Genomic DNA, 10,599 nt, shown 5'->3' with positions numbered 1-10,599 from the left:
TGGCTGTGAACTCTGCGGGCAGTCTTGGCGATTGCGCTCGAAGCGGGGCGGTGGAACGTAGCCGCTTACGCAGCTTTCGGTAGGAATCGACGTGGGACCGTCGCAAAATGCAATGGATGATGCTATCAAGGAGTCTCCGTTACGCTCCACCGCGTCGCTTCGAAAGCAGCTGCTTACGCAACTGCACCGTGTTTCATGTCGTTTTAACCCTAGTATAGCTATTAAAGTCATTAATTATATTATTGTCCGTAATTGCAGATGAAATACCGGTTACCGACTTCAGAAACGCCCCACTAATCTGTTAGCCTGAGGGAACGCAGTGTCTGGTATTATATCATGGTAATCTGGAGGACGAAACATCTGACCTACTGACCACTTCAAAATCTCACCGCCCTTTGCTGTGATCGGAGCAGTCTGGAAAGATATCGATAAATCTATAAATATTCCGAATAGAAAGTTCTGACTCACCTCATGATAAGAGATGAGATCAAACAATTGGTCATGAACAACCTGATTTGTGCCGAGAAACTGATACCCTTCTGGTATCCGCTCAACAAGGAAATGTTTGAACGTACCATCGCCAACAACATATGATACCGTATACCTCAAACGCTACGATAAAAAATAATACACTCACACTATACGTTAACAGAAAACCTTACCCCCATATTCTCTCTGAAACTCGCACTAAGAACGAGCCGGTAGGCTTGTCCTGCAATAGAATTTCAGCCTGGTCCCGAGAAATTATCCCTGAATATGGTTAGCCAATTAGATGAACATGAAGCATAATCAATTCACATATTAAAAGAATATGAGGCTAACAACCTCATAATAATAAGCATAATCTGTATATAAATATATATATATACATATATATGTTACAAAAATAGGAAGCTAATTATTTCTTTATGAGCAATACTACTGTTTTCTTTAAAAAAAAGAGCAAACCTTGAAACATAAATTCAAACTCACACATGTTTGTTAGAAGCTATTAAAAAGGTTCGGGAAGAACTACACGACATATATTAACAACATGTATTCCATTCATTATTCCATGTATTAAAAGCTTAATTATTTATCCATTTTATGATGCTGATTGAAATATGTACAAAGGGCATCATTTTCCTGCTACTTAGACCAGAAATGAGGAACATATGAAACTAAGCTCAAGAAAAACAATAATAACAAGAATAAGTACGAATCACAAAGGATTTATACAAATAAAACTATATATATATATATATATATATATATATATCCACGGTGACTTGTTAGTTTACAATAGATGTGAAAGAAGGACATACTCGAATAACATTAAATTAAGAAACTAACTCTTTTACTCACCATGAAACCACGGTGCTGGCATTCTTGTCTTCGGATCCTGTCCAGTGCCACGGGGCCATTCATCTCTTTTGAACCAATCCACAATGGCAGCCCGTGATTTTGGCTTCGGTGGTCTCGGTAAGTTCTTGCTAAAAATCTGCTAAGTCGTATCGAGTGTGTGTTAAAGTTATCCTTACCAGCATATAACTATTTAGGAAGATTTAAATAGAACAAAGCATATAGTAATGAAAATAGTGGACACTGGTTTGGAAAATAAACACGAACATGGCTTCTCTCAACGATGTCGCCTTTGTGTCTTTCAGCGCAGGGAGAATACTCGTTGACGTTCTTATCAGTTGTCGGTGCTGCTCGCGCGCTTTCTGAGCCATTTTACGCATAGCTTCTTCTGCTTCACGAGCACGCTGATCTAAATGAGGTAAGATAATGAAACAAAATGTAGAATTTTTTTCCAAACTGGGTCCACTAACAATAGAAAATTTTGTGAGTTGTTAGAAGAGAACCACGAAAGGAACTTTCTCGCCCGTTTCAATAAACTTAATCACTGACTTTGCTGTTCCCACTCAAGGCGTTGCCTTTCCGACTCTGCCTCAGCTTCCCGACGGATACGCTCTCGCTTTTCCTAGAAGGACGGAATTTCTTCACGTACAAAAGACGATAACCAGCAATGCAAAAAACCGAAAAAAGGTGGTGAACGGGGGACTCTTTTTCATCGAATTTAACAGTTTGTGCTTGGAAAACTGGAGGATTATTCCTTTCTAACTACAGTGCAGCCGCATGTCATCGAAATAAGGTAATCAACAACAACAAAACAGCCTCATTCCACCACACAAAGGCAGAATAATCTAATCTACACTCAAATTTAAGGACCATAGCATGAGTATCCTTGCAGAAACGTGCTTCTGCCTCTATACTAATCGTTCTACACTAATCATTGAAACACCTCAGTTCTTTCAAGTCATTCATAACAAAAGAGGATTTGAATCAATACTGAGGTGTTTCTAGGTAAAAGTTTCACGAAAGAGAAAAAACTCTGCAACTCTGGAAGCCTGGAAAAATCGGACTCTGAAAAACCTACAGAAGTCGCTGATCAGTCGAAAGAATCTGTACAGAAGTTGGAAATCATAGCGAATAGAGAAGAAATCACAGTAAATATAGAACGTTATCATTCAAATTTACTTGGATGCTCTGGAATATCTCTGACTCCCGCTTTTGCACGTCTTCTGCTTTTTGTTCCCATGTTATGTCGCGGGGCTGCCTCATTTTTACTCCTTAATGATTACAAATTAACATAAGGTGAAAATAATTGCGAGAGACCTTCCGTGCACTCGCGCTCCACGGAACTCTCACCACTATGAAAAATTTCATCAAAATTGAGTAAAATAAACTCCACCATTTGCTAGGATTGTGTCTTGCCATGATGTGGTAGGTGCGGGCGTAGCTACTGCGGGCGTATTCTGACCCTGCGTATAAAATTGTGCAACAACACCACAAATAAATAAAGCAAATCACAAAAAAGAAAACCCGCAACCAACCACTTGCACAGCTGCTTTTCCCGTGAGATTCGGCGGCCGAGCGGGGATAGGCGGCGGTGGCCCGCGTAGTTCGGCTTTCTGCGGCTGCGGAGTTGTGAAACTTGACACTGTTGTTGCAGTCATTGCCACAGGACGCGCAGGTGAAGCGCCATTAGTAGAGGCAACTCCTTCAAATTCAAACATGAAAGAAGTGAATTGAAATGTAGAGGAAAAGAAATCCAGGTTCCACAAAAAGGAGGACAGGGAAAATTCAAACCGTTCCCATTTGGAGTCAAGTCTCTCCGAACAGGCTGGAATAGCAAAGGATGAGTGGGATCAAACGAAGTGTCAGAGTCGTCATATATAGAATCCTAGAGAAAAAAAGAATAGAGAAAATACGTAACCAGAACTATAATAACTATAACAGAACAATAACAAATACAGAATTCCGGGTGTGGGTTACGAATACGAACGCGGTCCCGCTCACTTCCTAATCCTCCTTATGAAAGGACTTTGTTCCTACAAGACACATGAAGAAACACTACTATTGTGAACCACTAGAAGCTTGCAAACTGTCCGTGGGTTTTAAAATTTTACGCATTTTACAGTAATAGAAAAGAGTTCCCTGATTACAGATGAATGCCTGATACGTTAGCGCCAAAAAGGACGGGTTTGCAGGAGCAACGGAAAAGGAGTAAGATGATGATCTGTACTTACAATGAACGTACGCTTGCATCGGAAGCGGCCATTGATGATCTGACGATGCAAAAAGATTAAGTACGACGCCATCGGACTGACCGAGACGAGACGACGTCACCCTATCAACACCCCCGAAACTGGAAGAGTGTTTTTAGGAACATGTCACAGCAGAGGAGTTGGTGGAGTTGGCGTCGTCGTCAACACGAGTACGGCAAAGAAAATCGACTCTTTCGAACAACTTACGACCTGAATCGGACGTCTGCGGATGAGAAGATGTGGTCCAACCCCAACTTTGACTATCTTCGTCGCTTACACTCCAACATCCAGCTGCGAAGAAGAAGAAGTCAAAGCTTTCTATACGGACCTGGAGAAGTTCTGCAGAGAAGATTATGCCTTCTACAAAGTCATAATTGGCGATTTCAACTCCAAAGTTCTCCCCCTGTTCATCATGACGACTGAGACCATCGTTTGGAACTCGCAATTCCAGAAGCCCTCCTCTCTACGCTGGACGTGGAAATCACCCGGTGGAGGGTACCGCAATGAAATAGACCACATTATCGTCAGTAAAAGGTTCTGTCTGACGGATGGCGCTGTTGTGCCAAAGTTCTATACGGGATCGGACCATCGCCTCCTCCAAGGAAGATTCCCTTTACAAGAAGAGAAGAGAAAGCCGCCAAGTTCAGAGAGCAAAGTTCCAGAACTATCATTAACTGGGATCTCTTCGCTACGCTAGCCGGCTTTTGGGAAGATTCCGCAACGGACAACATCGACGAGGAATATGACCGACTCGCTGAACACCTTCACGACTGCACGAGGGAGGCTGAGAGTTTTAAGACCACCAAGAGACGCCTGTCTCTTGAAATTCTTGACCTGATACACGAGCAGCAGGGAGCCAAGAACACACGTCCGAGCTCGTAAGGCTTTGCAGAGAGGCGAGGTATCTTAGGAAATGATAACTTTTTCTTCTGCTCTTCTCTCAAAGAGAAGAGCAGAAGAAAAAGTTATCATTTCCGAAGATGCTACATCCAGAGCAGAAACCAAACGAGTTCAAATCGTTGTGCTTACCTAAGTAGCCGCCTGGCTGTGATATTAGCGGAGCTGCGTGTGATAAAACCGCTACTCTAATACTCATGAGGATCAGAAATATTATTAGAAATATTAGAAACCAGTCTGAACGTCCGGCTAAAGCCGGACTTAAGACTTTCTGTGGTGTTCGCTTCGCTCCCCTTCACTGATCAACGAAAATCAATAGTAGTGTCCTTTTCTGAGAAATTAGACTTGCGTATCTCTAACAATCTTTCTTCATTTTTTATTATAAATGAAGGCAAAGGATTTCATAGTTTTCTTTCTAACCGCGTCAGTTCTACATTTGGAGAATATTCAAACTTCAGCTTCAAACACAATATAATGATACCATGATACGATACTAATATAATGTAGACACAATTTGAAAGTATTACTCGAAATTTGGGAAAACCCAAATTTCGAGTAATACTTTCAAATTGTGTCTACATTATATTGGTATCGTATCATGGTAAGAGTTATCAATGAATGATGTTTTAGCACAAAATGACGTGAAAGACTTTATGGAATTAGACGGGCGAAGGAGTCATAAAGGTGAAAAGCAACGCGCCCAGTAGCCACGGCTGTGAAACATCCCATTTACCTTTTGCGACATGCACACGAAGTTATTGTGCACTATTTCGATGCCGCGGGACCCGTCTCATCCCACATTATAGCTGTCTGGCGCCGGCGCACCAACTCGAGGGTGTGGGAGCTGTCGCAGCTCATATTATAGCTATCTGGCGTCGACGAAACAACTCGACGCCGGTGGACCCGTCGCAGCCCCTTTTCGTGACGCACACGTGACCGTAGATGCGATAGTCAGAGCCGGTGCTCTGACCCCCTTCACTTTTAAACGGTTGGCGAAATCACCCCCTTCACTTTTGAACGGTTGGGGAAAAGACCTCCTTCACTTCTAAACGGTTGGCGGAATTACTCCCTTCACTTCTGAACAGCTGGCGAATGGACCTGAACTGCACCCTATGAACTAAACCCCCTTTACCTGAGTAGAGTCCGGCTCGATCCCATGCCAGCTATGCACGTGACAGAATAAGCCCGTTATTATTTATCATGGATAGAAAGGAAGAGTGCTCAGCCGTGACCAACGAGTTGGCTGTGTATCAAGACCTTTGCGGGTTTTGATCTACGTGGTCATATGCGGATCGCATCCTAATTAGTATTAGCGGAGCGATTCCACCACGCGGATATCCGCTAACATTGCGGCAACGTGGCTACTGAGGTAGGCACAACGATTTGGGCTCTTTTGGTTTTTGTTTCCGGGTGTAATATCGTAGGGGATGATGACTTGTTCTGAATGAGGCATTTGAGAGAATATATCGCAAATGATCTGACTGTCCAGGCTCTGACGAAGCTGACGACGCCGAAACGTTAGCCGTAATAAAAAAAAAACTTAACAATCTTCGTTATTGCTTGACAATATCAATCAAATACTCTCAGTCATTATGCCAAAATTCAAGGAAAGTCGAACGTTTGCACATTCATACTGTTTCGAAACTTATCGAGGTAACACGAGAGTACAAGATGCCGCTCTGTCTCACCTTCATCGACTTGAAGAAGGCCTTAGACATTGAGAAGGAAGCGATCATGAGTCTGGGACAACCAAGGCGTTACTCATTACATGAAGGTACTTTGAGAGTTGCACAGCAACTTCACGACCGGAATTTCGACATTGGAGTGGAGGTTGATGGTCTGCAGCTACACCATTTGCGCTCTGGTGAAGACTGATAACACCTCGCATCAGTCACGCGGAACGAAGGCTGACCGAATTCGACGAAGCATGCGGATGCATAGGTCTTCAGCTGAATCTGCAAAAGACGATGTTTATACGTAATCGATGGGGTCTCGGATGCCCCATTCACGCTCAACGGAACGAACATATCGGAATGCATCAGCTACGTTTATCTGGGTCGGGAGTTGAACATCATGAACGGATTCACCCCCGAGCTAGGCAGGAAGAGACGAGCGGTTTGGAGAGCGTATAAGAGCATCCAGGATGTAGTGAAGAAAACCAAGAACACCCGGCTCCGTGCTCATCTCTCCAACAACACCGTACTTCCTGCTTTGACCTATGCTTCGGAAACCTGGGCATTTCGCAAGCAGGAAGAAAACGCGGTGAGCGTCATTGAACGCGCAATTGAGAGAGTGATGCTAGGAGTATCCCCCTTCACGCAAGTGAGGGACGGGATTCGAAGCTCTCTCTTACGTCAACGATCGAAGATTAGAGACGCTGCTGCCTCTGCCAAGGAAAGTAAAATAAGGTGGGCCGGACACGTGATGCACTTTAACGGCAACCGCTGGACGAGAGCCGTGAGCGACTACGTTCCCAGCGATATTAAGCCCACTACAGACCGATCGCCGATGGTCAGATTTCTTCACGAAGTCCTTTAAAAGAAATTATGATGCTCTTCGTGTTCCACGCGCAAGCAGGAATCACTGGGCGACTATGGCACGCGATCGGAACAAATGGAAGAATTACTGGCGCCCGTTCGACCAGTTCGAAGATCAACGGGAGTCAAGGTAATAAAGGTAAACCGAGTTATAAAACTGTTATAAAACTCAACTGAGTTATAAAATTGCATAACGTTAAAAGTACAACGCTCTGTCAAAATCAATTAACAAAAGTACACTCACAGTAACTCCTACACGCATTTGTCCCAGTTGTGCTTTCAGAGCTTCTTCGGGCTCTTTTACCTCAGTGTCTCCCTGACCTGTCAGCTCCTTCAGAGCTCGATTGTGTGCTTCTTGTCGAGCCTAAGTCAGCACAATAAGATTCTGCGCCAAAAATTAACACCAAAATAAGAAATCACTTCTTCCTCCAAAATCTCCTCAATGGATTTATCCAAAGGATGGTCGCCCATTACCCAAACCCAAACTTCACCATCGGCTCCAGTTAGCCATCTAAACAACTGCTCATATGCAAAATTCGTACCAGGGAAAATTTCTGACAGCAAATATACTTGATCCCTCTCTTGTTTGCCGTTTTCTTAGGGGCCCCCTCTCGCTCCAGTCGTTCCTCATTCGCTTGCCATTTTCTTACCTTAAACCAATTACTCAAGGACGGGTGTGACAGGTAGATTCATGATGCACATCGAATAACTTACCATTCCTATAGGTGGACAAATACAGAATATTTGCAGAAGAATTTTACGTATAGAAATGTTTTAGTACATTTCGAGTACAAAGTCGATCATGGAATTTTGATTAAACAGAAAAGGATGCAGCAACAAACAAAGCTCCGTGTCTAGTTTTTCAGCGAATATGCTGATATTTATACCAAAATTGGAGTAGAAAAAGAGTATAGAAAATGTATTTTTATTCTTAGAAACGGTTTCTTTTCATTGGTTTTTTCATTTAGATTAAGCCCTAATATGTGAAGTGTTCTACTGTTGAAAGCGTATTTGTGAGCAAGAAAACCGAGAGTCGAACTATAAAAAAATTGACGAAATCTGAGACAAAAACCCTGAATTCCTACATTGTCTCCTAAACAGTGGTAAAGCATATTAATTAAATCATATCAAATGATTTCCAAATAAAAATGTTGATTGAATGTTTTGTTTTGCTGTTGTAGCTTTCTCTGAAAAAAACATAAACCCATTGGGAAAAGGAGAAGACTGAGCCGGAACTTTATTTAAGAGCAAATGAAGGAAGATAACTAGTTCTCAGTACTTGAACACGAATTACTGATTGATCAACCTTCAAATGATGAATAAGAAAGGAATTACAATTACAGTAGCAATTACATGTATATCGACAAAAAGAACAGACCTGTTCAGCGCGCATTTGACAGAACAATAACTGCTTTTGAGCGTCATCTAATGCATCGAGAAGTTCCTTGTCAACATGGCCCTTAAATGCAGAAAATAAATGAATGGAAGTTTGAAAACAAGCATACAAGATTTTCAAAAGAAAGTCACTAGTTAATTAGAAAGTTAGTTTAAAACCCACCGTACTCAAAATTTCCGAGAGAATGCTCATCCTTACACCACAACAAAACAACTAGATGGGCTCCGGCCCTGCAGCTTCGATGTGCAGCTGAACTCACTTCCTAACAACGGAAATGGTGGATAGGGCTCTGCAGAAGATAAATAGTAGGTAAAAGGAACTGGAAACAGATAAAGGTTCATAAGTACGATACGATTTAGGACATATCATTAGAATCAATCGGCTTGACGATTCAAAACTAGCGCACACAAGCACCACGTATTTCTTATGAAAACCTCGGCATCGACAGTTTTGCAATTGCACCAGAGTTACACTGTACAGTGGGATAGAATAGTAAAACTGTGTAGCGAACAAAAATAATCGCTTGCCAGCAAAATCCACAATTGGTAATGTGGAAGTCTAATAAATAAGGAGCCAATCACGTACAGGACAAATGCGAGGAAAAATAAAATGAAGAAACAATAAATCAGGTAGTGCACAACCAACAAAGATTCGACTTTGTTTCAGTGTAGGGACTGCTTCAGAAGAGCAAGTCATGAACAGAATATTTTGGAAATCCATATGCCAGCTTATTTTCAACAACTTCATTCATATCTGAAGAATGCACATATGCTGGATTTCAAATGGCAAACTGAATAAAGATCCACATACAAATGAATAACAGGAATATAGAGGGAAGATTGCTGTTAACTTCAACCTACGATCCGCATGAAGAATAAGATCAACGAAGAAAAATGACATAAGAAAACTGACAATTCGTGTTTCTTTCGGAACTGATTTGCTCTACAAGAACAGCTTACATGAGAGATTTTTTCGCGCAAAGCCAGAATGCTCAACATTTGGAAGAAATTTCAAATGAAGTCTAATCTTTTATCTTTCGACAAGCTTCTGCTTAACCGAACATCCATGTCCACGAGCTGGTAGCAGCTGTTCCTGAGGAAAGCAGTGAGATTTGACACACGTTCGACGAGCGCTGCCGCTGACCGACTCCTATGATTGCGTCTAGATTCCGGAAACGATCCCGCCAGGGATCCCATAACCGGATATTCATGCCATCGATCACGAGACGGGATAGATGCTATACATTATCTTGCCACCGCCCTATTATTTTGCTTAGATAGAATGACGTGAGTTGGAAGGAAGCAAAGCACATCCCACCAAATATTGTTCGGAAAATTACGAATACGAGTCATAAATTCTACGAAAATCAGCTGAGAATATTACAATCCATTTCCTTCGAAGGATATATACTTTGAGTTAATCACTACAAGGGAAAAGTCTCTGGCGTACCAATCCACTTGGGATACGCCAACGCGTTTTACTGCAATTCGCAATCGTTGAGGTTTGGAACGCGTGTTAGCCTTTACAATCACAAGACGATCAAGTCAGTGTTTTATCGTTGAGGTTTGGAACGCGTGTTAGCCTTTACAATCACAAGACGATCAAGTCAGTGTAATACTACAGATGTAATGTAGTACTACAGACGCTAATTTTTCTCTACTTTTTGGATACCGAAGAGAAGAACATATGGGTATCTATGTGATGAAGTTTACGCCCATTTTTACCTTTTGTCGCATACAAATGAGTCCAGACGTCATGCAGATAAAAACCAATAGCTCAAAATATCCTGGAGAAAAAAGGAAGCAAGTGTATCCACATCAAGAGAATTCAGGAAAAACATGCCATTCACTATGAATCTCCGGCGCCTACGAAATGAAATACAACGGTTTAACATTACTTCAGCACAAAAACGCCATTCTCCACAAAGAAATAATAGCAAGCCGTCATTAGTCACGTCTGCAAGTGCAGCCAAAACGACGTCCCTCTATTTCGGCTCGTTCTTTCCTAACAGGAACTGCAACGAACACTGTGAGTGGCCTGAAATTTTGAACGCAAATACTCATTTGTTGTCACTTGACATGAATACGTCACTATTTACAGCGCACTTTATACATTCAAACAATGACAAAATGACGTCACGATAACATAAATTTGTCAATAAAGAGGGACTAAAAGAAAA

General features: G+C 42.0%; 2 protein-coding genes across 4 annotated transcripts; one reads left to right on the top strand and one right to left on the bottom strand.

Moving 5' to 3' along the window:
* Positions 1–279: 279 nt before the first annotated feature.
* Positions 280–8,612, bottom strand: RB195_001807 (uncharacterized protein; the record flags this gene model as incomplete). Of its 3 annotated transcripts, none has more annotated exons than XM_064198756.1 (16): positions 294–306; positions 374–414; positions 469–604; positions 663–750; positions 1,345–1,472; positions 1,609–1,750; positions 1,891–1,963; positions 2,521–2,612; positions 2,735–2,804; positions 2,877–3,043; positions 3,133–3,226; positions 7,269–7,388; positions 7,445–7,535; positions 7,595–7,674; positions 8,403–8,483; positions 8,583–8,612. In XM_064198756.1, the coding sequence occupies 16 exons, from the start codon at positions 8,610–8,612 to the stop codon at positions 294–296; spliced, it is 1,446 nt and encodes a 481-aa protein (XP_064054636.1). The 3 variants fall into 3 exon arrangements, with proteins under 3 accessions (XP_064054635.1, XP_064054636.1, XP_064054637.1); XM_064198755.1 differs by having other exon boundaries at positions 302–306; positions 366–414; XM_064198754.1 differs by having other exon boundaries at positions 280–414.
* On the top strand, positions 3,820–4,287 carry RB195_001808 (uncharacterized protein; the record flags this gene model as incomplete). The annotated part of the gene is made up of 1 exon (XM_064198757.1): positions 3,820–4,287. One exon carries the CDS (start codon positions 3,820–3,822, stop codon positions 4,285–4,287), a length of 468 nt encoding a protein of 155 aa, XP_064054638.1.
* Positions 8,613–10,599: the final 1,987 nt, after the last annotated feature.

The sequence above is a fragment of the Necator americanus genome, chromosome IV, assembly GCF_031761385.1.
Source record: "Necator americanus strain Aroian chromosome IV, whole genome shotgun sequence".
NCBI lineage: Eukaryota > Metazoa > Nematoda > Chromadorea > Rhabditida > Ancylostomatidae > Necator > Necator americanus.
This window is presented reverse-complemented; position numbering and strand designations above follow the sequence as displayed.